Here is a 26,443-nt window from a genome sequence, read left to right as displayed (position 1 = left end):
CCCTGTTTTGCTCCCTCTCTTGCTCCCTCTCTCCTGCTCTCCCTCCCTCTCTCTCTCTCCCTCTCTTCCTCCCTCACTCCCTCTCTCGCTCCCACCCTCCCTTGCTCCCTCCCTCTGTCTGTCTCTCTCATTCCCTCTCGCTCTCACTCCCTCCCTCTCGTACTCCCTCTCTCTCTCACTCTCTCTCTCACTCCTTCTGTCTCTCACTCCCTCTCTCTCTCACTCCCTCTCTCTCTCACTCCCTCTCTCCCTCACTCCCTCTCTCTCCCTCCCTCCCTCTCTCCCTTGCTCCCTTTATCCCTCCCTCTCTCCCTCGCTCCCTCCTCTCTCGCTCCCTCCTGCTCTCGCTCCCTCTCTCCCTCCCTCGCTCCTTCCCTCTCCCTCCCTCGATCTGTCTCTCACTCCCTCTCTCTCTCACTCCCTTCCTCACTCCCTCTCTCTCTCCCTCCCTCACTCCCTCCCTTGTTTCCTCTCTCCCTCCCTCTCTCCCTCTCTCCCTCGCTCCCTCCTTCCCTCTCTCTACCTCCCTCTGTCACCCTCTGTCATCTCACCCTGCCTGTGTGTCAGCCTGGGCTGAGACAGCTTCCAGGCGCACACACACACAGCTGCACCCAAGCACTTCCCAGGTCATTAAAGGCCATTTGCATGCTAATGAGGCTTTGTTGTATTTCACCTCATCTTAGGCCCCTGCAGCTCCACTCTGGCTATGCTAGAATCGCCCGGCCCCAACAGAGCAGCAGAGACTCTCAGAGTTGCGCTGCAGCAGACACTCTTTAAAAAAAAATAATAATACATGGGTACGATGTTTGCAAGGTCCGCAGGCCGCCAAGGAAGGCTTGCCGGGCCGCCCGCGGGCCGTACTATGAGTACCCATGTGCTAGAGACACCAAAAACAGACCAGTTGGGGATCGGTAAACGACATGACATGGTGACAAGCGCCACATGGTTTAAACCCATTCTTCCTTGAAGACATCATCGCACACAATGGGAAAACATTTCCGAAGTCTACAAAAAGTTGAAAATTCCTGTCAAAAAGCGACAGATGTGTTGCCCATCCCGGATCAGTGCTTATCTGGCGAGGAAAGAAAAAACTGACGTCCACGTGCCTGGGCGGCATCTATATAGCTGACTGCAACGTTATAACCAACGCTAACAATGCCGTCACAGGGCTCTGAATGGAGCCACCTGAAGGCACATGCAAGGGGTACTACTCGCACAAATGTTTCCAGATCCAGCTTAATGCCTGGGAAATTCTAAGTTAAGGAATCTGCAGCTAGAAGAGTCTATCAGATATTTACATTTTGTTGGCTGCCAGAAAAAAAAACATCCTACATCCTTTCTTTCAGCACACCCCAAGTACCCAGCAAGATTGTCACATAAATCCCTCACTTTTGAAGTCAGTGAAAGAAAAGTAAACACCAAGCTCCTTCGGAGGACATAGCCTGACATGTGTCCGCTGTCTTTGAATGCACAGCAAATGTGGCAAGATTAAAATAATATTTAAAGTCCTGTTTACATAAAGTGAGCACTTGTGGAAGAATACAGGGAGTCAGTCACAGAGGTGGTAAACAGGCTATCCTTCAAGAGAGGGACAAAAACATGTTGGAGAGCTTGAAAAATATAAAGCCAGCAACTACACTTATAGTCAAATTCATGTTAAGCTCGTAATTATCACTATGCCCCACAACTTCTCCCATCAACCAGAAAGCTCTTGTCATAGGCTCCCATTCTCAGTGGCAGAGTAATTCTGATAGGAGAACTGTGGCTCACTGGTTAGAGGAGCCAGACCTGGAAGCAGAGGTCAGCCTGGGACCAGGGTTCAATTCCCGGCTCGGCGGGGTCTTGAGTCCTAAAAAAAAAAAAATGTCCATGGACTTGACAATTCTTTCTCCGGTGCCTACTCGATTCATGGGTTCACACTCTGCGACTCTGGGCAATAGCTTGCTTAATCTCCACAACGGCCCCTCGCGGTGGGATGCCTGGCTTTCACCTTGCGGATACCCTGCCGGGGTTATCTCACAGGGGAATACCAGGACGGGTTCCCTAAGCAACCGCCTAGAAACCGCTCGATGATTTGCGCTATATAAATTCCTGTACATTTACATTTACATTTAGTTGCCAGTTGCATCGGAATTATGAGAGGAGGTATTTAGCTGCTGAAAACGGTTGAAATCTTCAGGTGAAATACCCGGGCTACCAAGTATTCATGTACTAGGGAGTATTTCCACAGGGTTACCGATTACATGCTGCAGGGAGGGTTTATTGGGAAAAATCGTGTAAAAATACACCTCACTCAGAACAGGACATTAATACCAAAAAAATACCAGACGAATACCAAATTCAATTTTTATTGTACCTGTCTTTTGGAAAGACCGGCCTGTCATCCAGGAATGTCAGTTGCGGAAGTCGAACAGTGACGATTTTTCTGTAATTTGAAATTTTTTTAATCACTTCATTTCCCATCAAATTTAACACACGCTACAAGCAAGAAAGAGAAAAACGGACATTTAAGTGTATTGTAGTTCGCAATATAGCCCATATTCACAATTGTTTGAAACACAAAATAGTGATGGAACTTACACATTTAATAAAAGCATTCAGATATGTTATCAAACTAAAAATCATTGACTAAGAGCACAAAACATTTTTATTTCATCGCTATCAGATTACACAAATATTTAACAGATACAAAATAAAATGGATTTGCGGTTGGTGAACAAGGCGACTTTTACAAGAACACCCAAAAACCTCAGTGATTTTAATACATTATACACAGTATATATTACAGCACAGTTATTGTTGTCATTATGCAGTGTACCACATTTTACTAAACCGATTCCTGCGTGACACATTTTCTCAAAATGATTTTTTTTTAATTCCCAACAAATTTGCTCTGTGGATAGAAGGGCTGCTTCGTTTTCTAAGATTAGTTTATTAAGTGATAGATGCACATAATTATTATTTGGTAACTTTTGCTAAGATCATGTAAGCATCTCTCATGAAGGAAGTCACTCTGATTTCGAACAGGTGGAATATCAATTATTCTCTTACTAATGATCTCTATCGATGTTCCCACACAGCGCACACATGTTTTTTTTTTTAATGACCTGGATAACCTTCTGCTATTCATATTAATCATCCCTCCAGAATTTAGAGTCCCCAAGGCTCTGATTAGCACAAATGCACAAGCCTGATCTGAAATACAGATTTTTGGAAGGTTGTTTTTTTGTGTCCTAAACTTCGGTTCAAAAGGGTGAGTATGCATTCCACTCTGTTTTTTTTTATAACTTTATGTTTTATTGGCAACAGCATATTCGTCCAGACATTCGAGGTATATACAGTTACTGTTACCGATTCGTTGGCAAATCGGGTACAGTATTCACAGGGATACAACACCTTTTCAAAAGAACTCGGGTATCTTTTGTTATTTATATTTTTTTACTAAATCTTTTTATGAAGCAGTAGTTCAGTTCACAACAATACAGACCGAATGGAAAGTAGATACAGTGAGCCACTCGCAGGAGGCACAGAAAATTTCTTTTTTTTTAAGTTTTGCTCTATCGGCCATATTGCATGCACAATAGTTTGGATACCATGTGTTTCCCTGGATAAATCCAGTAAGGGGTATCTCCGGACCTTCCCTCCAGCACCTCCCTCAGGACTCTCTGTGATGTACCCACCTACCCCAAATTTTAACTAACTTGCGTGGACATCCCCGACCCTGACACACCTCGCGATCATTTTCCCAGTCCCAGACATTTGGGAAGTCTGTTTACCCCCCACGCATTGGCAATATTTCTTTTTACAACCCCTGTTGCTAACGTCAGACACAGAGCGAGGTATTTTGGCCATTTCACTTCACCGGTGATACCCAGTATCAGCCATCTGGCCTTCATTGGGACTTCTAGTCCCACAACCGTGGCCATCACCAGAACTCATGTATCTTTGTCTTGGCGTTTCCACAGTTATCTATTAATGTTTGTTTGAAAAAGCTTTATTCGAGTTATACACTCATAAAAGCACAAAAATACATTTTAAAATTCATACATTTTAAAATACATTGCAATTAAAATTCATATTTCAAACACATAATTACATTTTAAACAGTTGTGCAAGCTTTAACAAGGAAAACAAATAAAATTACTATAACATTTTAATTCATATTGGGAGGTAGAGCTCTCCGCCTTATGGACCATGCCCACCCCAAGTATTTTGCTGTTCCCAACACAATAGGCATTTCAGTGGAGGTACAAATAATTCTCAACCCCTCAACTCCGCTCGATACCCCAAGGTTTCTGCAAAGTGGAGCCAACCATACTCTCCTCGGGATTGCATAGGCCTCACACAGAAATAAGAAGTGGGCAATGCTTTCGTTGGGCGCACCACATACAGGGCAACACAAGATGTTAGTACTCCTCCACCTACCCGTTAATGACCTCAAGGGGAGAGAACCTGACCTTAATTGGAAAAATAACTTCCTATCTATCGGGACAGTTATACTGTCCCAATACTGTTCTAGTACAGGTCTCGTTTTAATTTTCATGAATCTACCCCCCATTGTTTCTGTTTGTGTACCCCTCCAGAGCTTGTCTTCTACATAATCCCAATATATGGCCTTGATGATATTTTTACTTGGGAATACTTCCCCAGACGGGTTTTCCCAGAGGTTAGAAAGACCGAGCTCGGCAAGAACAACCCTGAGCGTCTTCAACCATGATATTTTATGGAATATATCTGATTTAACCAGGGCTAAGAACCCATCAGCATAGTGTTGGATCTCTGGGGTCGTCCAAAGCCGTCTACAATAAAGGATAGGCCTTAATCAGGCACGGTCACTAACCGATCTCCTCCCTAAGTCAAGGCCAAGCGGTATTAATGGCACACTCTGGGGAGACCCGTAATTCCCCTCAAAAACCTATTCTCTGATATTTGTAGAGTAGGGAACCTCTCAAAACCCCATAATTCTGCCCCATACAGGGCTGCCCCTAGGGCTTTAGCATCATAAACCATAAGGACCAGTTTTATGGGCCTAGTTTTTGATTTTACTTGCTCTACCCGGAGCGCCCCTGAGATCTGCTGGTGTCTCAATACCGCCTTTTCCATATGTCGTGACCAACCTGGCTTACTTGATATCTCTACCCCTAGGTAAGTAAAAACATTTACTACCTCAAGCTCGATGTTATTCAGAGATACCCTTGGTTGAGGTCGGTACCTTTGTGAGAAAACCATCAGCTTTGTTTTGCTAGCATTGACTTCGAGGCCATGCTCCTTACAAAACATGTCAAATATATTTAGGGCACGCTGAAGTCCAGCTGGGGTTTTGGACACAATTAGGGTGTCGTCAGCGAACATCAGGATCGGAACCCTGATGCCCGCTAGCGAAGGTGCATCCACACTTGCATCCAACATCCTATCCACAATACCATTGATGAACAAGGAAAAGAGATGGGGTGCCATTGCACATCCCTGCCGTACACCCCGCTCGACAGGAAAATTAACAGTAGATTCCCCATTCCTCCCCCATTGGACCTTGGCAAAATTACATTCATGGAGACGCATTATTAAAGTTAGCAACTCGAGTGGAACCCCTATCATTTTCAGGACTGCCCATAACTTGCTCCTGGGGACCAGGTCGAAGGCAGCCCTCAGTTCTACAAATGCGACATATAGGCTGCCTTCGCCAAGGAGTACCGTCCCCCACCGCAACATGGTAAATCGAAATATTTGATCCACCGTGCTGGTTGCGCGCCTAAAACCTGCCTGATAAGGGGAAAGGGCGTTGTTCTCGTCTACCCAGTCCATGAGTTTATTGACCACCATCTTCCCCACCACTTTTTGGATGGAGGCAATCAGGCTTATCGGCCTGTAATTGGCCGGGAGTGACCGATCACCTTTCTTATAGATCGGTATAATTATTGCCCCCTTCCATATTTCTGGGACTTTAGCCCCTTTGGCTAGAGCATTTCCCAGCAGGGTCACGTACCTAGCCCACCGTTCCTTGTCGTTCTTAAATAAGTCAGAGGGGATCCCATCCAAACCCGGTGCCTTTCCCCCTTGTAGGGTTGAAATTACCATTTCAGCTTCTTTGTTTGAGAACAGGTTTCCATTAAAAAAATGCCACTGGGATAGGTTCTGAGGCCACAATATCCCTATTCTCTGCATACTGAGGTTTAAAATACTCAACCCATGATGCCTCATTGACATTATTATCTGGGTTACTAGGGGTGCCACCTCGGCCCCACTTCACAATTTTCCAGAAAAGTCTGGAATCCCTTGTCCCGGAGGCTTCCAGCAACTCCTCCCAATATTCCTCGTCCCACTTTTTCTTTGCCTTGCGTATACTAACATTGTAGCATTTCCTGGCTACACTAATTGAGACCTTATCTCTACTTTTAATTGCCCTACCCAGTTCCAATCTGGCTAACCTACACAGTTTATTGAACCACCTAGCCATTTTAAGTGGGGCTTTTCTATTTGCCTTATTCAATTTAATAAAATGTGGTTTTAAAAGGGAGAAAAACGTGTCGTGTATGGCTGTAGTTGAAGAGGACCCAGGTGTTATAGGGTTTACTATCTCCATGTCGGCAATTGCTTTGTCCACCTCCAAATTTATATGGTCCATGGATGCCACATTTGCCAACACATTTGGCCATTTAACTCTTCGCATATCATTGGCCATTACAGGTACAACTTCGCTACTCGCCTCTGGATTATCAGGCATGGCCCTCCACCAGGAGTGGGTGACACAAAGGGGATTATGGTCACTTTCTAATCTACCCTTGATTTCTATGTCTCCTACCCCACACCATAAATTAAGGCTACAAATGACATAGTCTATTCTACTTTTACTGTGACCATTGTCAAATGTACAATTGCCTCCCTGGTCACTCTTTGTCCTTCCATTAAGGGCCCTCAAGCCGTATTCCAGACATAGCGCATTCAGCAGCAATATATCCTTTGTCCACCGTTTAACTGGTACAAGATTTAAATTTGGGACACCCCATTGGACATCTTCCTCCTGCCCTATTGGATTTTCCGTATTTTCCAACGGTTCGAAGGTCCTATTGAGGTCACCTGCCACAATCACTCTATTTCCCAGGGACTGTGTTTCTAAGAAGGTGGATAGAGCCTCTAGGGTAACAGAATTCCCAGCATTGGCACCCCTGGCATAAATATTGTATATGTCTATCACACCTCCCTTGTCTAGTGACATTCTTAACAATTGTATATCCTTTCAACCCAGATCAAGCACTTTTATTTTAACTTGTAGACTTTGCTTGATCCAAACTGTTAGACCTCCCATGGGTCTACCCCTTGGGCCTCTACTTGCTGGGATACAAAAGTTTAGATAGCCTGGGAGAAATATTGGGTCGCAAGCCCATGTCTCCTGGAACAAACACATTTCAAACCCGTTGATAAAATCTATCCAATTTTGTGACAATAATCTGGTACCCAACCCCGCAATATTCCACGAAAGGAACCTCCCCGAGGTGTTGCCATTACAAATCCCCACATCAATAACAGGCATAGACGGGATGTTAATCAAACTCTCGCAGTTACCCTCCTCTTCTATAACAGTATCCCCACAGTTAGCATCATTTCCCTCTGTAACATCCACATTTAATAAAGACATTGAATCGCCCCCTAAAGTTTCCGTACGCACCATCCTGTCCCCCCTCCCATTTTCATTATCACCATTGGTAGTCATTCCATTTGAACTTGATGTTACTTCCCTGGTTATTACCAGTGGTTTCTCAGATATGTTCACCTTAACCATATGGCCCCCAATGTCAATGTGATCTGTCGATTTCCGTCAACATCCCCACCTCAAATTTCCCAGTCCAGGATAGGGGTTATATGATTGATCATAGCAATCATTTGGTCGTGGGAAAGGGACGTTGAAAGGGTTGATCTCTGCCTGGGGAAAAAAACTGGATCTCCCTGCCTCGTTGTTCCCACCAAGATAAACGTCCACTGGTCTTGGATAGAAAAAAGTAAGGTCCACGATACCAATCCCACCACTACTAGTACTCCAGCCTGGTCTTGTAATCAATCCTACAACCCTTGGGTCTTGGAAATTAATTATTATACATTCACCCCCTAATTTTTTTGGGGTGCATCCTATCCAGTTTACCCTTCTAACCCCAATAATCAAACCATCTACTTCCCCGGGCAGCGGTCTATTAACCCTTAACCAGTACATAACCTTATTTTTTAGCATCTGGTAGGTTTCTCTCTGCCCTTCTAATAGGGGTGGAACATTGGTAAAAATAGCCACATAAGGATAGGAATCAGGGGTAAGTTGTACTGGAGGTATCCTAGTTAGAGGTTTTGTCACACATGGTATTGGTCGGCTTTGTTCCAGAACAACGGGCCCTGGTGTTTGGACATTCTTTGGTACCACCGGAGCCTTATTTTTCACAGATATATTATTTCCATCACTTACAGGACCATCCCTATTTTGCACTTGTGGAGCATTTGACTTATTTGTTCCAACACTGTTTTTACAAGAATTTTTGTCATTGCTTGCCAAGGAACCCTTGCAAGTTATTGACGTGCTTGGTAGGGACTGAGTATTGTTACTAACAGTGGTGGCATTCTTTGAGCATTCCTTACTACCATTAGCTACAGTGCTATGGATCTTGGTTTTCCCACAATTACTGTTAGTTGCAATAGTTGGTGGATCATTAGTAGTCTTAATACTCTGTCTTTTTCCCCGCTGGCTGGTTACACTACTCACAGCCGAAGGATGTGAGTCAACTGACGGGGCACCTACATCTCGCACAACTATTTGTTGATTGTTCCTATCCTCGCCCGCTTTGAGACAAGACTTAATTAGAGTTTTTGTAGAGTAAAAATTATCTAGGCTAGCCTGCTCTAGATGGTCCAATTTGTCAGCTAGCTTTTTCAGTCTGTCTTCAAAGGGGTTCAAGAGGGACCGTATTAATTTTTCCATTTCCGAGAGGAGTTGTGGCCTAGTTGTTGGTGACCCAGGGGAAATAATAACAATGGGGTCAGGACCTGATGTTAATGGTGTCCTAGGAGATGCCATTATTACGGGATCCAAGCTTGGTGGCACAACTTCCCCCTTTTCCACTGATAACCCAATTGGGATATCCCCAATGGTATGACAAGGTCGTGCGTTTGTCCCTAGTTTCCTATATTTCCTTGGTGGTTTTGGGACCTGGCATTTCTTTACAGTTACACACCTTTTCCTTTTGGGACAGGGCTTAGATTTTGTAGTATGTGCTACAACGCTAGGTTGAGATGTTGAATGTTGCCCAGTGGATGGGTTAGTGAAAACAGTAGGGGAAATTGCAGGCAGAGTAGTGGTTGATATTTCTACAGGGAAGGTAACCAATGACTCATTTATTAGGGGTGAAAAGTGTGGGATATCATGTATAACAGGCAACGTGATGGACGATAAAGGGGTAACCAAAGAAGGAAAACTTTGGCTTTTACTTTTTTCAACAGGGGTTTTCAAGAGCTCGATGGACAGCCTACGCCCCGCACGTCTTTCTGCCAAAGCGATTTCCCTATCAATATCCTGAGGCAGCCGTTTAAAATAGGTATCTAGGGGGCCCATAACAGTGGCTTCCACCTCAATCAGGGAGGGCAGCAAGGTGGAGGTGTTTACAGAACAAGCCATATAAAGAACCCTTGTACCACCTCAATAAGTCAAAGCAGGATAACTCACTAACACTAAACAAATGGATAAGTGGAGTTACCACTTCTGATAATGTTAGTGGGGTGGCCCAGCCCGGCCTCCTTCGGCTCTGGACGGCCACAGACGGTCCCGCCCTTGTCCCGGGCTTCTCCCGGCGCGCTCCCGCTCGCTCCCGCGATGCGGAGATAGTGGGCAGCTTTGTACTCTGTTCCTGGTAGCTAATTGGTTGGTGGACAGGGGTGTGTGGCCAGCGGGGAGAGCAGCCCAGGTGGGTTGAATGGGCGCGCAGGGGCTCTTGGACACTGGAGTCCCTGCCTGCGTGCTCGCAGCCCCGCCGGCACTCTCACCTGCCCGCGCCTCCTCGTTCAAGCTCCCACACAGTCAGCCTCCTCAGGGACATGAGGCGCTGCAGGACCCGCAAAGCGGGTCCGGCGAGGTTGGTCTCAGTGGCAGCTGGGTAGCCTTTAGGGCGGTGATTCCTCTGCGATCCGGTGTCAGCTCAGCAGTCAAAAGAAAAGGGTTTCCAAAGGTATGTGGAAGGTAACGGCTTTTGTGGCAGTCAAGCGGGGGGCGTGGCCAGCGGGGAGAGCAGCCCAGGTGTGTTGAATGGGCGCGCAGGGGCTCCTGGACACTGGAGTCCCTGCCTGCATGCTCGCAGCCCCGCCGGCACTCTCACCTGCCCGCTCCTCCTCGTTCAAGCTCCCACACAGTCAGCCTCCTCAGGGACACGAGGCGCTGCGGGACCCGGAGAAGCGGGTCCGGCGAGGTTGGTCTCAGTGGCAGCTGGGTAGCCTTTAGGGCGGTGATTCCTCTGCGATCCGGTGTCAGCTCAGCAGTCAAAAGAAAAGGGTTTCCAAAGGTATGTGGAAGGTAACGGCTTTTGTGGCAGTCAAGCGGGGGGCGTGGCCAGCGGGGAGAGCAGCCCAGGTGTGTTGAATGGGCGCGCAGGGGCTCCTGGACACTGGAGTCCCTGCCTGCGTGCTCGCAGCCCCGCCGGCACTCTCACCTGCCCGCACCTCCTCGTTCAAGCTCCCACACAGTCAGCCTCCTCAGGGACACGAGGCGCTGCGGGACCCGCGAAGCGGGTCCGGCGAGGTTGGTCTCAGTGGCAGCTGGGTAGCCTTTAGGGCGGTGATTCTTCTGCGATCCTGTGTCAGCTCAGCAGTCAAAAGAAAAGGGTTTCCAAAGGTATGTGGAAGGTAACGGCTTTTGTGGCAGTCAAGCGGGGGCGTGGCCAGCGGGGAGAGCAGCCCAGGTGTGTTGAATGGGCGCGCAGGGGCTCCTGGACACTGGAGTCCCTGCCTGCGTGCTCGCAGCCCCGCCGGCACTCTCACCTGCCCGCGCCTCCTCGTTCAAGCTCCCACACAGTCAGCCTCCTCTGGGACACGAGGCGCTGCGGGACCCGCGAAGCGGGTCCGGCGAGGTTGGTCTCAGTGGCAGCTAGGTAGCCTTTAGGGCGGTGATTACTCTGCGATCCGGTGTCAGCTCAGCAGTCAAAAGAAAAGGGTTTCCAAAGGTATGTGGAAGGTAACGGCTTTTGTGGCAGTCAAGCGGGGGGCGTGGCCAGAGGGGAGAGCAGCCCAGGTGTGTTGAATGGGCGTGCAGGGGCTCCTGGACACTGGAGTCCCTGCCTGCGTGCTCGCAGCCCCGCCGGCACTCTCACCTGCCCGCGCCTCCTCGTTCAAGCTCCCACACAGTCAGCCTCCTCAGGGACACGAGGCGCTGCGGGACCCGCGAAGCGGGTCTGGCGAGGTTGGTCTCCGTGGCAGCTGGGTAGCCTTTAGGGCGGTGATTCCTCTGCGATCCGGTGTCAGCTCAGCAGTCAAAAGAAAAGGGTTTCCAAAGGTATGTGGAAGGTAACGGCTTTTGTGGCAGTCAAGCGGGGGGCGTGGCCAGCGGGGAGAGCAGCCCAGGTGTGTTGAATGGGCCGCAGGGGCTCCTGGACACTGGAGTCCCTGCCTGCGTGCTCGCAGCCCCGCCGGCACTCTCACCTGCCCGCGCCTCCTCGTTCAAGCTCCCACACAGTCAGCCTCCTCAGGGACACGAGGCGCTGCGGGACCCGCGAAGCGGGTCCGGCGAGGTTGGTCTCAGTGGCAGCTGGGTAGCCTTTAGGGCGGTGATTCCTCTGCGATCCGGTGTCAGCTCAGCAGTCAAAAGAAAAGGGTTTCTATTAATGTATATTAGAACATTAGAACGTTGGAAACTCCATTGAAAACAATAGAGTGCTCCGGGCTTATAATGGCTGGTATAAGCCTGGAGCTCCAACATTCCAATGTTTCTTTGTTCACAGCTCTGGCTGTAAACAAAGGCTTCAGGGAGCCTGGGGGGATTCCAATCCCTTCACGCTCCCATAAGGCTTTGTCTTTTTTTGTTAGAACATTCTGCCCTCTAGTGGCAGAATGTACTAATAGCCTTATAGCCCTTCGTAGCTGGGCTATACCGGCTATTAAAGTCCCTCTCCCTTGTTGAAGGCCCTCGCCTTCGGCTCGGGCCTTTAACGCTGGAGAGGGCCTTTAATAGCCGGTATAGCCCTCTATGGCGGGCTATAAGGCTATATTAGAACATTGGAATGTTGGTAGCTATGAAGGGCTATAAGGCTATTAGAACATTCTGCCACTAGTGGGCAGAATGTTCTAACAAATTAAACAAAGGGTTCTCGAAGCTCGAGGGGATATAAATCCCCTCGAGCTTCGAGAAGCCTTTGTAGAACATTGGAATGTTGCTCTGCGGGCCTTTACCGGCCCGTAGAAGCAGGGAACACTCCATTGTCTGCAATGGAGCTCCCAACATTCCAATGTTCTAATAGCCAGTATAGCCCCCTACGGCGGGCTATAAGGTTATAATAAGCCATACAAGCCACAAGCATAAAAACAGCTCCCTTATCCCAACTTGGTAGAGAAGTAACAGATTCACAGTAAATTAGTCCATGAAAGAGCTAATGCCTACGTCCAAAAAATACAAACAGCGCCACATACACCATGAGCAGTAAGAAGTAGAAAGCAGACACAGAATGTCCAGGCCTCTGAGTGTAAAGAAAGCGGTGTTAATGTTGTTTAAATTGCGATTTATAAAAGACAAATAGGATGCAGCCACACAATATCATGAGTCATTTCAAGATCTAGATTGTCAGCCAAGGTTCTGCTTACCAGGTCGGGCATGATCTCTAGAACAGTGAGAATGTTTGGATCCTCCAACTTGTTGTGAGACAGGTCAAGCACGCTGATGCTTGGGCACTCCTTGAGATGCTGTAAATCTTCCAGTGTCTCCAGTTTATTGTGTGCAATCTGGAGGGTGTTCAGGACTGGCAAGCAGGCTAGGAGACAGCAAGCACAAAACTGGGCTTGTATTACTCTATCTGTTACAAGGCATGCAGTATGACTGGGGTAAATAATTTGTTTAAAGGCCAGCAGCAACAAACTCATTGTGGTGGTCAGGACAGTTTTACCTCTGAGAAAAATAATGAATTGTATCACTCATCACAACAAAGTAAATACATTTGGAAAGGACAATAGTTCAAGTTAAACAATAATTCCCCAGCTGTAGAATAACTCCCAGCTCTGGAAAGCACTTTAATTTCTTAATTTCTTTATAATTTAGCAAACTGTAATCCGTTTTTTCTTTTCTATTTTAATTACAAATAAAATAATAATTTTTCAGTAGGAGGCCACAATTAGAAGCCTATGTGTTTTTCAAACGTTCTACATTTTCTCCTGTACCCTCCAAAAATGAGTAGAATCAAGGGAACTGGTTACTACGTAGTATCCATGGCGGTGCTGTGCTTAACCCCTTCGGTGCTGATGATGGCCCCCAGCCATCATGCATCACGGTGCTCGTGTGCTAATGACGGCTGGGGGCCGTCATGAACCCGCCCACTTCAAAAAATGCCGCACAGGTGCAGAATCGCGGCCGCACCCAAGGGGTTAAGCACTGAATTCCCAGAGCCCAAGAAGTATTTCATTTTAACAGAATAACCAAGTTACTACTGATGGAGCAAGGTTTCACATATACCGAAACTTGCTTGGACTCAGCCCTCTCGAAATAACCTATAACTGATTAACCAACATTTTTTGTTTACTAATATTTGCATTTCACAACATTTTTAGTAAGCTGGGGAAGCTTGCATATGTGCTTTTACTAACATTAACCCGAGTGTCTTAATATGACCGCCGAAAATGCTGGAACTGTACTGCGCATGCATCCGCCACATCTACGTGGTGTGACGTACTTCTGCTTTGGTGGGAACTTCTCGCTTCTGAGCACTATTGCCAGAAATGGCTGCTTTAAACCTCACATGCTAATGCGTATGCTGCTGCTTGTACTAAGCTTGTTCGTTCTGCTAACTATTAATGCAAAAGTTAAAATAAAGTCATGGGGTTAGAGTAGAGATAAGTGGTATACAGGGCATTAATTTATTTTTGTATTGAAATATGTTTCTCTTTGACTTTGCTGATAGCTCGTACTTGGGCCTGAATACTGATAAATCTCCATCTTGAACAAAGCTGTGCGTGCGCATTCTAGCTCCGAAGTTGCTGAAGCCTTGGCATTGAACCACTGCCAAGAATCATCTCACCCACGATGTCTCTGAGAAAATGCCCTTCTGACCTCAGGAGGAACTGAAGCTATACAAAATGTATCAAATTTGTTGCTGGGTGGAATAAAAGGGCATGGGAAAATAAATTATGGGCAGTAACCGGAATCAACTGAAACCAATAATGAAATTACCTCATCTTAGTATGGTGTGATGACCTCTCCTCGTCTTTCTGACCAATCACTGAAGGGGAACACAAATATGTGCAACATTTAGGGGTGGTACATTTCCCTCGAAATGGTATAACTAAGGTAGGTTTAGGTAGAGAAATTGCCCGACTTGTCCAAGTAGCTGACCTGTCACTGCCCCAACGCATGCAATAGGAGATTCAGAGCAGAGGTGCTGGCAGAGCACTCTGTCAGAAGAATCGAGGTGTTGGTCGGAAATTATTAATTACCCTGTTCGTGGTATCAAATTTTGCTAGTCAGGGGTGTGACGCTGGCGTTGCACTTAGCTGAGGTCACCTGTCCTGATCTACACCTGTCTTGTCCCGTGGGCACCTGATTAGTCGGGAGCCTGGTCCCTATTTGACCCAGCCCATGACCAGGATTGGTCATTGCACCATTCTAGGTAAATATAATCCATGTGGTATGTCCTTGTACTATTTCCCTTTCTCACCCTTCCCAGGTACCGATGTTTAAAGGTGTTACTGTGATTTCTTACAATCTTTATGTCCTATTGATTATATTCCTGCTTGTAAAATGTATGGTCACAGTATTGTGGCCTCTTTCTTTTTGACTCAGAAAATCTTGCATAGCTAAAGCTTTTAAAACTTTTCCAGAGTCTGTGATTATTACAGGAAAAGTAAATGTGTTTAAATATTGCCTATTTATGCTAACTCCCTTTTCGATCCCTAGGACTTATAGCAAAGGTGACAAGGATTGGTAAGTCATGGTTTACAAGTAAAAGTCCTAAAAGGACACAAAGTACTGATTGGTGATTAGTTAGTAATCACAGGCAGGACTGCTAGTTCAAGGTGTGAATGTTTTATGGGCCCAGGTGAGTATGGTAAATCTGAGCTAGTTGTCCCGCGCGCTCTATCAGAATACTTTCCTGGTAGCAGTAGTATGTTAGGGATTAGTTAAAAATAGGTAGTTAGTTACGTATTGATCATTGATTATTGATTGCTATTGATTTTATGTACTAACCAAAGTCCGATTGTGTTGTTAAATGTTGTCTGGAATATCCCGGGATAAGGAAAGTGGGTGGTAAATAGAAGCCACACTGCTGTGAGGTTACTTGCCTTGAGGAATAGGTGCGTAAAGTTAGGTAAAACTTGAAGCACTAGTTAGGGATTATATTTTATCTTTCTTTTCTGGTATAAAAGCGAGAGTGATTGGTAGCAAAGGAGTTCGCTGGTGAAACTTTGGTCTTATATCACCTAGAAAAGGTAATTCTGAAGGAGTAGCAAGTTCTTTTTGCTTAAGTGAAGAGTAAACAGAAGGATGTTTTACTCACAGTGCATGAAGAGTAGGCGGAATTAGGTTTACTTGTTGTGAAAGAAATTATCTTTTTCTTGAATTTAGTCAATCAGGCACAGTAGCAAATGTTTTCATGTTGTCAATTAATGAAATGTGTAATTGAATTTTGAAAGAAATTGAATTATCGTATTACCTTGCAAAGGAGGGAGTCAGTCGCGCGTGCTGCACTGACGTCATAGAGAGCCGCGCTGGGATTGGTAGAAACAGCCGGTGTGTGGGCATGAGAAAATTGTAAAGGAGGGGTGAGTGCAGAGAGTGAGATTCACGTCACAGAAAAGCCGCGCAATCATTGGTTAACGCTGCTTGTAATTTTAAACCACATTGCTCATTAAAATTGAGAAACGCGCTGGTATTGGAGAAATAATTTCTGCAAAATAAACAAACTAATTTCATTGAATTTACTGAAGTTTTGTACAAAATTAAATAGCGGTATATATGGCATCTAGATCCAGCATTTGTAAGAAACAGTCCTGATAGAATATATTTAGGATTTGCTAGAGAACAACAAATTAGAGGAAGACCTTATATCATGTACGGAGAAAAGAGAACAATTTTCCTTTTCAGGAAAATAAAGAATTACTTTTAAAAGGACAAAGCTATTAAAACAAGATAAGGGACTATTATTCCACCACCTAACACGCCTGCATCATACATGATGGTAGAAAGGGGCTACCACACATGTGTGTGGTTAGAAAACTGGATAGAGTACACTAAGGAAGATGGTATTTTGGCATTTCCAGAACATGGTACCTTTAATTGTAGAATTTTGTGTAACTTCAGAACTCGTATGAATAAGTTAGATCCTAGACCTAGATTAACGCAGTAGATAGCATTAGAAGAATGGGAGACGGATGCATTTGAGCGAGACAGGTCCAGAAGTGACAGAAATTGGAGTAACTTTTATCCCAGATTTCCGAAAGAGACGAGAGATAAACAAATGGAAAGATGGAGATAATCTATGCTAGTGGAAGGATTATATCCTGTTTTTACAACAGAAGAACCATCAGGAATTAAAAGTACAGAGAAAACGAGAAATGTAATGACTAGTGGTGATTCGGATGATGATTATTTAGATGATTTATTAATGAAAAATCCGCCACCTTACCAAGAAGAAACCCATAGAGTTACTCCTGGTGCTCCGTTTTTGCAACCACCTTTAGTTCCGCAGGTTATGCATGAAACCTCAATAAAACAGGTACTTCAAGAAAGAGAAAAGGAAGCTTTAAATAAACAGCGTAGTGAATTAATCAAGACGATTTCTCAGTTAAATACAAGTCCTGAAGCACTGACAATACCTGTAACAATAGGTCCTGTAGTTCCTTTATATGGAGATAAACTAGCTAATCCTAAAGCTCCCGTTCTGACTACACCCATAGCATTTAAACTGACTCCTGAATGGTCTCTGGTAAACAGAACGGAACCAGAGAAGCAGGCAGTCCTCTACGGCAGAATAGGTAAGCTCTTTTCTTCGCTGCAGGAATCCCAAAGAAACCCGATTTTTCGCATAACCACAATTACTAAAAAGCCATTGTTTATTCCACTTTGTACCCTAGTGAAACGATTGTTTCCACCGGGAGGATATGACGAAAGCACCCCTGGTTCCCTAACTTTTAAAGTTTAAAGACGTCATTGGACGAGGAACATTGTTTAAGATATCACACGCCCATTTTCAGGTATGATTAAACGCTTAACAAATTAATGAAAAACATCATAGGTTGAGCCTTGTCCCTAACCGCCTTTATAAATTGTATTTGCCAGGTTCCACAATAGATAATTGAAGCGGGCCATGCATATATAGGAGAGAAAAACGGAAAATGAAGCAAACCCAGCAATCCTAGAAAATACAACGTCCCAACTAAACCTCATTTGACCATATCCAAAGAATATTCCTAAGGTAATTCGATAAAAGATAGTCATGCTTGAACCTTTTAGGTAAATCTAAATATTTAGGTCCAACGGGCGGTATAACTGTCTATTCCAATCATATAATCTTGATTCTGCCACCTAATGCTCCTGAATGCCCTTTGAACATACGATAGGGACTCGCACCCGGTAACAATAGGGAGACTCTTAAGATAGGATTTACACGGAATCCTGTTTGTTTAAAACTTCTATATTATGATTATAAAAATAGGATAACGTGTATGCAATTCACACAAGGTTGAAAGGGAAATGTGAATGTTTCAACAGACGAGACTGCCATTGGTTTATAGTATCATTAGCTAGGTTGAGAGAGATTAGGAGAAATGTTTGGCTTCAACCTAAATGTCTAACGTTCCATATGCAATGTAAATGTCTTTGTTTGCAGTGACAGCATCAGCCTTTTTGTATGCATAGGAGAGTCATTATAGGGCATATCCCTAGTAAATGCATATGTCATCTGAGACTATAATTAGTGGCTGTATATAGAAAAATGTCCATGTTTCCATTTGGAATACATCTACCCTTCCTTACACTGCTATCACAGGTTTTGTTGTTGCAGTAAGAAAGTCATTGTGAATTATATAGAGCATGTTTGATTAAATGAAAATGTTACTGCAAATTGTAAAGCTTATAATGTTATAATGAATGCCATAAAAAGCAGAATATTTTAAATAACTGAATCAATTCGAATAGTATATTGTATATATTCTAATTGCTTGTATATTCACTCTTCAGGGTGATCTTATTGACCCCAGAAACACGACAGACAGAACGTAGTGTCTTGATAAAGGTGGCTTAAAACCAAACCTACCACCGAAAAGCGTCGACGCATTTCCAAGTATAATTCTTCAACTCGGACACCTGTGTTGATACATTACAAGACGGTGCATAACACATGGGTGCCAGATAGAGTTTGAATATACACCTTGTATTGTACAATTGGATGTCTTACTGTTGTCTGTCCCCCTTATTTGTATCAATTTTGCTGGTCAATTTTGAATTTCCATGTACTTTTATTATTATTGTCAATTTTTAATTGGTTTTATTTGTGTATAGTGGTGCTACTGTCCACTTGCTCTTTTTAATATACTGTGTAATTAATAAACTGTGTTTTTTTGACGTTATATATGAATTGTGCTAATTGCTTTGTGATCCTAGTTGTTCAATTGAACACCCTACTCAAGGGAACCTTTTCTGTTTACACCCATAGTACAGCATAGGAAAGAAACCCTAATAGTTGATGATCAAGCAAGTGAATGTGAGTCGGTAATTTCTTTAATGTATTTACCCATACGAGAACCAGTAAGTGATTCGGTCAGAAAAATGACTCCCCATATTCAAAAGAAGTACAGATTGAGACATCCTCAGGAATGAGAAATGCAACTGTAGTAAACCCAGAAGAATTAGATCGATGGACCAGAAACATAGAGAAGCCAAAATCACAATCAAAGGTATTGGACATATTCAAATTGAGGGTGGAATTAGAAGAAATGTTAGCGGGAAATGTGGGATTGGAAAGACTGAAATCATTTGATGAAGATGAATTGTTGTTGATATGCAGAAGTATTACTAGAAATACAAAAATATACCATGAAAAGTTAATGAATTTGGCTTTGGAAATGGGAATTGACATTGGTAAATCAAAGCTATTACAGAAACCATGTAGACCTGAATTTTCTGACAAAGATTTGGAGAATATGAATGTGTCAGGACGTTAATTGCAGATAAAAGAATTGTTGTTGCAAAAATGGGGAGATTTAGACAAATGGAAAGCTAGATGGACAGAAACGAAGAAAGAGGCATAGGCAAATAAAACCACTTCTGAGTATTTACTAAAAGAAACTGAAAAGGTTGAAAGGTTGTGTCCGATGAGGGAAGTGCCAGGAGGAGGTTATGTACAAGTCCCATGGTCCCAACAGGATATTTTATCATTTACTAATGATTTCCCAAAGCTCAGTGAAAAACCTGTATAATGGTATCGACAAGTTGAAAGGTTTGTGAAAGTGTTGAAAGTACTGTTGAAAGATTTAGATGGTTTATTTGACATTGTTGTTCCAGCTGATGTATGGACCGAGTGTAAAATTACAGTAGATTGGCCAAATGATAAATACCCTAGAGATCCCAAAACAGGAGCCCCATCAGAAGATGTGATGAAAAAGTACAATCAGGTGATAACTTATTAAAAGGGAAAGATTCCTCCAAAAGAAACTGATTGGACCAAAATAGACAGAACCTGACAAAATAAAGATGAATCTGTACTTGCATATTATGAACGTCTCTTGCAGGTATTTCAACAGTACAGTGGTTTAGAAAACATTGATAAGAAGAATATGACACATTTTATTTATCGGTTTGTGTCTGGACTAAAACCTGAAATCTCCTAAACAATTACAGAGCATAAACTGTGTTGGCAAGGAAAGCCTGTCGACGAAATTCTTAAGTATGCCAAATACTGTGAGGATGAAATTGATAATAAACAAAAGAAACTAGAAGACAAGGTAATGTGGTCTCAAGTAAAAATGGCAGAATAACAGGAACTTCAATTAAGTCAGCGAGCAAATAATCAGAAAAGAGGGGAAGGCCAAGGTGAAGGAAGTGGGGGCAAACCCAGAGGGAAAATGAGAAAAGAAGAGGCAAATAAAAAGTTTCCTTATCATGGGTGCGGAAAATTGGGGCATTGGGGAAACAAGTGTAAATTAATACAGAATAATAATGTCCAAAATCAAAATTTAAACCCACAGACGCAGAAAGAGGTGTCAATGAGACAGCCGCAACAGGTAATACAGAATCAGTTACCTCAAGCCCCTATGCCAGATTTTGTGAGTCAACCCAAATACAGTGTGGACACCGGATTTCGGGAGGGAAATGGTAAGAAAAATACGGTAACACCTCAGTTTCTTTTGCAGGACACATTTTTTGAAGACGAGACGTACTGACGGTGCCTGAGAGGAGGGAAGAGGATTGCGTACTTGGCACATCCTTACCGGTAGATCAGTCAGGTCACATTTCTCTGCCGTTACTTACCAGAGGACCAGCCGACGCTCCACTTTCTGCCTGCCAACTTGCATCTCGCCGAGGGAGGACAGGTGCTGGTGTTCCGCTCTCCCCTCGCCGCTGCACGCCATCAACAGCCGCCGAGAAGGGGAGAGCGAGAGGTGGGAAAACTACCTTGCCCAGCAGCCCTTGGGACAAACCGGAAGTCGGAGCCCTCAGCAGCGCGCCAGGCGGCGCATTCAAAACAGGCTCCACATCGGTGGAGCGGGGGACACATTTCTCTGCCGTTACTTACCAGAGGACCAGCCGACGCTCCACTTTCTGCCTGCCAACTTGCATCTCGCCGAGGGAGGACAGGTGCTGGTGTTCCGCTCTCCCCTCGCCGCTGCACGCCATCAACAGCCGCCGAGAAGGGGAGAGCGAGAGGTGGGAAAACTACCTTGCCCAGCAGCCCTTGGGACAAACCGGAAGTCGGAGCCCTCAGCAGCGCGCCAGGCGGCGCATTCAAAACAGGCTCCACATCGGTGGAGTGGGGGACACATTTCTCTGCCGTTACTTACCAGAGGACCAGCCGACGCTCCACTTTCTGCCTGCCAACTTGCATCTCGCCGAGGGAGGACAGGTGCTGGTGTTCCGCTCTCCCCTCGCCGCTGCACGCCATCAACAGCCGCCGAGAAGGGGAGAGCGAGAGGTGGGAAAACTACCTTGCCCAGCAGCCCTTGGGACAAACCGGAAGTCGGAGCCCTCAGCAGCGCGCCAGGCGGCGCATTCAAAACAGGCTCCACATCGGTGGAGCGGGGGACACATTTCTCTGCCGTTACTTACCAGAGGACCAGCCGACGCTCCACTTTCTGCCTGCCAACTTGCATCTCGCCGAGGGAGGACAGGTGCTGGTGTTCCGCTCTCCCCTCGCCGCTGCACGCCATCAACAGCCGCCGAGAAGGGGAGAGCGAGAGGTGGGAAAACTACCTTGCCCAGCAGCCCTTGGGACAAACCGGAAGTCGGAGCCCTCAGCAGCGCGCCAGGCGGCGCATTCAAAACAGGCTCCACATCGGTGGAGCGGGGGACACATTTCTCTGCCGTTACTTACCAGAGGACCAGCCGACGCTCCACTTTCTGCCTGCCAACTTGCATCTCGCCGAGGGAGGACAGGTGCTGGTGTTCCGCTCTCCCCTCGCCGCTGCACGCCATCAACAGCCGCCGAGAAGGGGAGAGCGAGAGGTGGGAAAACTACCTTGCCCAGCAGCCCTTGGGACAAACCGGAAGTCGGAGCCCTCAGCAGCGCGCCAGGCGGCGCATTCAAAACAGGCTCCACATCGGTGGAGCGGGGGACACATTTCTCTGCCGTTACTTACCAGAGGACCAGCCGACGCTCCACTTTCTGCCTGCCAACTTGCATCTCGCCGAGGGAGGACAGGTGCTGGTGTTCCGCTCTCCCCTCGCCGCTGCACGCCATCAACAGCCGCCGAGAAGGGGAGAGCGAGAGGTGGGAAAACTACCTTGCCCAGCAGCCCTTGGGACAAACCGGAAGTCGGAGCCCTCAGCAGCGCGCCAGGCGGCGCATTCAAAACAGGCTCCACATCGGTGGAGCGGGGGACACATTTCTCTGCCGTTACTTACCAGAGGACCAGCCGACGCTCCACTTTCTGCCTGCCAACTTGCATCTCGCCGAGGGAGGACAGGTGCTGGTGTTCCGCTCTCCCCTCGCCGCTGCACGCCATCAACAGCCGCCGAGAAAGGGAGAGCGAGAGGTGGGAAAACTACCTTGCCCAGCAGCCCTTGGGACAAACCGGAAGTCGGAGCCCTCAGCAGCGCGCCAGGCGGCGTATTCAAAACAGGCTCCACATCGGTGGAGCGGGGGACACATTTCTCTGCCGTTACTTACCAGAGGACCAGCCGACGCTCCACTTTCTGCCTGCCAACTTGCATCTCGCCGAGGGAGGACAGGTGCTGGTGTTCCGCTCTCCCCTCGCCGCTGCACGCCATCAACAGCCGCCGAGAAGGGGAGAGCGAGAGGTGGGAAAACTACCTTGCCCAGCAGCCCTTGGGACAAACCGGAAGTCGGAGCCCTCAGCAGCGCGCCAGGCGGCGCATTCAAAACAGGCTCCACATCGGTGGAGCGGGGGACACATTTCTCTGCCGTTACTTACCAGAGGACCAGCCGACGCTCCACTTTCTGCCTGCCAACTTGCATCTCGCCGAGGGAGGACAGGTGCTGGTGTTCCGCTCTCCCCTCGCCGCTGCACGCCATCAACAGCCGCCGAGAAGGGGAGAGCGAGAGGTGGGAAAACTACCTTGCCCAGCAGCCCTTGGGACAAACCGGAAGTCGGAGCCCTCAGCAGCGCGCCAGGCGGCGCATTCAAAACAGGCTCCACATCGGTGGAGCGGGGGACACATTTCTCTGCCGTTACTTACCAGAGGACCAGCCGATGCTCCACTTTCTGCCTGCCAACTTGCATCTCGCCGAGGGAGGACAGGTGCTGGTGTTCCGCTCTCCCCTCGCCGCTGCACGCCATCAACAGCCGCCGAGAAGGGGAGAGCGGGAGGTGGGAAAACTACCTTGCCCAGCAGCCCTTGGGACAAACCGGAAGTCGGAGCCCTCAGCAGCGCGCCAGGCGGCGCATTCAAAACAGGCTCCACATCGGTGGAGTGGGGGACACATTTCTCTGCCGTTACTTACCAGAGGACCAGCCGACGCTCCACTTTCTGCCTGCCAACTTGCATCTCGCCGAGGGAGGACAGGTGCTGGTGTTCCGCTCTCCCCTCGCCGCTGCACGCCATCAACAGCCGCCGAGAAGGGGAGAGCGAGAGGTGGGAAAACTACCTTGCCCAGCAGCCCTTGGGACAAACCGGAAGTCGGAGCCCTCAGCAGCGCGCCAGGCGGCGCATTCAAAACAGGCTCCACATCGGTGGAGCGGGGGACACATTTCTCTGCCGTTACTTACCAGAGGACCAGCCGACGCTCCACTTTCTGCCTGCCAACTTGCATCTCGCCGAGGGAGGACAGGTGCTGGTGTTCCGCTCTCCCCTCGCCGCTGCACGCCATCAACAGCCGCCGAGAAGGGGAGAGCGAGAGGTGGGAAAACTACCTTGCCCAGCAGCCCTTGGGACAAACCGGAAGTCGGAGCCCTCAGCAGCGCGCCAGGCGGCGCATTCAAAACAGGCTCTACACCCGCGTCGCGGGAGCGCGCGGGAGCGCCGGGCGAAGCCCGGGCAAAGGGCGGGCCCTCTGTGGCCCTCAGAGGCACGAACAGGCCAGGCTAGGCCACCCCCCTGAAGACGACTGTGTGGGACTGAGGTACGCTTGTTAGATTCCTCATTAAGAGAGTTAGCATCGGCCATTAAAATAGTTAATAACTAATACTTTCGAGCCGGCCACCATCTACAGCACCACTCGGCACTATCAGTTAGCTACCCGGCTCAAGCCTAGACGATAGTGTGGGTCCCGTGACTGAATCAAACGTTAATCTCAAAATATGGTGAAAAAACAGGCTCCCCCACCCACCGAGGCAGTGAATACTCTCGACTCATACCTAGTTCAAGTGGTAACTAGTATTAACAGTAAGAGAAGACAATCTTTGAGTCTAAGCCAATCACCGGTATTGCTTGCAGATAGCCCGTCTACAAGCAACGCAAGTACAGCTATGTCGGACTCCCTGACAGGAAATGCACAGCCTATCCCTGTAGATTCCGGCCCTAACTCCTCAATCAACCATATGGAAAACATCGAAGAATCTGCCTCAGCCAAGGACAGAGCTGATCTCATTGACTTAGCTGATGATGCCTCTACTGAGACAAGCATTCAGTTAGATGACATAGATGAGGTCCCCCAGCTCCAGTCTCCACCCAACCGTGTTGTGAGAGCATGCAGGAAAACAGCAGCAAAGCGAGGGGGGAAACAACTAGGGAGGAAGAAGCCTGCCACCCCCCCCCCAAGAAGGCAGGGCAAATCCACAGACTATGAGGTAGATCTCGAGTCTAAACGCATATCCGATGATGAGCTTTTCAACAGGATTCAAGACATGATGGACATCAAAATCAAAACAATCATAAAGCCCCTGATCGGGAAAGTGGATAAATTAACTGCCGAAGTTAGGAAGCTGGGAGGGGTTCACAGCAACCTGGCCAAGGAGCTAGAGAACCTATCTTCCCTCGTTGCAGATTTAATATCCACGGATGAGGACGCTCCTTCTACTGACAGTAACGTGCAGTCCACCCAACCAGGTTTGCCACACTTACCCCTATCCTCAACATCAACAGCCCTGAATCAGAATGCTGTAACTGGGGTCCCTCACGCCATCACCACTGATGTAACAGTGGCACGTAATCAAGAGGTTAGCCCGGTTCAATTTATAGAGGAAGCCTCACCGCTAGTCTTGGTATTGGCTAATGTTCCTGTTCTGCCACAAGATAAATCAGAGTCAAATCAGGATCTCAAGGACAAAGCCTTACATTGGCTTTCAAACAATATTCATTTGGCGCAAGAAGGGTTTGATAAACTGGCAGGTGATATAGTTTCGACCAGAAGGGTACCCTGGATTGGCAGTAAGCCGAAAAAGTTCCAAGGCGATTGCGTCATCATAAATTTTACTAAAGCAGAGGTCCTTCCTGAAATCCTGAATAATGTCTTTCCACCTCAGAGGCGTAACGGCTCCATAGTTCCGCTAACTCTTAGATTTTTCAACAATGAGTCTCAATCTGGTACCTTAACAAACACTTATAGGCATTTCAAGCACAGGTATAATAGCAGCTGGGGAGGGGCCACGGGCTCCCGATATGCAAACGATCGGTTTTTGCCTGTACCGCAGCATGCGTCAGGAAGACCTATCAACTCGTATGAGCGGAACATTCCCCCGGCTTACCCGCAGGTCCTGGGATCAAACGGGTGGGGGAATGGTGTACCAGGGTATGATCATAGTGCACGGGGCACTAGGCCATCATGGTGGCAGAGAATGGATCCGGCTCTGGTCCACCCAATCACCCCACATCCCCAGTGGAATCTAGCTCATACTGGTCAGACCCATTTAGCCACCCCATCTGCTTGGGGCTTCACCACAGGCAACAGGTTTGGCCCTCTATCGGACCTCAACACGTGTGATTGACTTGCATCAAGTACTGACCCAAACATTTCTGGACCAATTGACTTGAATTCACGTAAAGAGGGTCATAACTCCAATGGCCTCCAAAGCTTTTACAGGTCTAATGTAGCCACAGAGCCCCAAATACCCATCATTCGAGGTCAGCAATCTCTCTCATTCGGAACAGACGCCGGTCCTAACACGCGCACGACCAGAGTGACGACAGAGCAGTGCTGTCACGCGAATTCCACCTGGGCCCCATTAGCACAAGTATCAGTGGAATGTGACTCTGAGAGTGGCAGTGAGCCTACGACCAGTAGGGAGTCATGTAGGATCATAAGTTGGAATGTGGCAGGCCTAAATACTAAACGCCAGGACCCAGTATGGTGCAGCTTTATCTCAAAGTACCACATCATTGCGTTGCAAGAAACGTGGGACACCTCTAATAATATCTGGTGGGACGGGTATACCAGCTTTATAAGTCCCGCTGTCCCTAGTAGAATGGGAAGAGCTAAAGGTGGTCTGGCGCTCTTATTCTCCGTGGATTTAAAAGGAAGTTATAATCAGATTAGGTCCGATTCTGACAATATATTGATAGTTGAAAGGACTATCAATAAAGCCAGCAGGACCTTATATGTTAACTTCTATAATTCAGGTAACTGTGCCTACGATGGTCGTAATATTGCTAATTTAGATAGCATTTTAAACTCAG

At 46.9% G+C, this 26,443-nt stretch overlaps 1 protein-coding gene across 1 annotated transcript in view; it reads right to left on the bottom strand.

Moving 5' to 3' along the window:
- Positions 1-26,443, bottom strand: part of DNAAF1 (dynein axonemal assembly factor 1) — a 485,669-nt gene that overhangs the window by 177,063 nt on the left and 282,163 nt on the right. Inside the window, exons 15-16 of the mRNA XM_086945201.1 lie at positions 12,814-12,980; positions 2,357-2,478 (exon numbers count right to left, since the gene is read on the bottom strand). Coding sequence (XP_086801327.1) covers positions 2,357-2,478; positions 12,814-12,980 — 289 coding nt within the window. The remainder of the gene's footprint in view (positions 1-2,356; positions 2,479-12,813; positions 12,981-26,443) is intronic.

The sequence above is a fragment of the Lissotriton vulgaris genome, chromosome 12 (assembly GCF_964263255.1).
Source record: "Lissotriton vulgaris chromosome 12, aLisVul1.2, whole genome shotgun sequence".
Taxonomy (NCBI): domain Eukaryota; kingdom Metazoa; phylum Chordata; class Amphibia; order Caudata; family Salamandridae; genus Lissotriton; species Lissotriton vulgaris.
The sequence above is the reverse complement of the archived record's forward strand: the minus strand, read 5'-3'. Positions and strand labels throughout refer to the sequence as shown.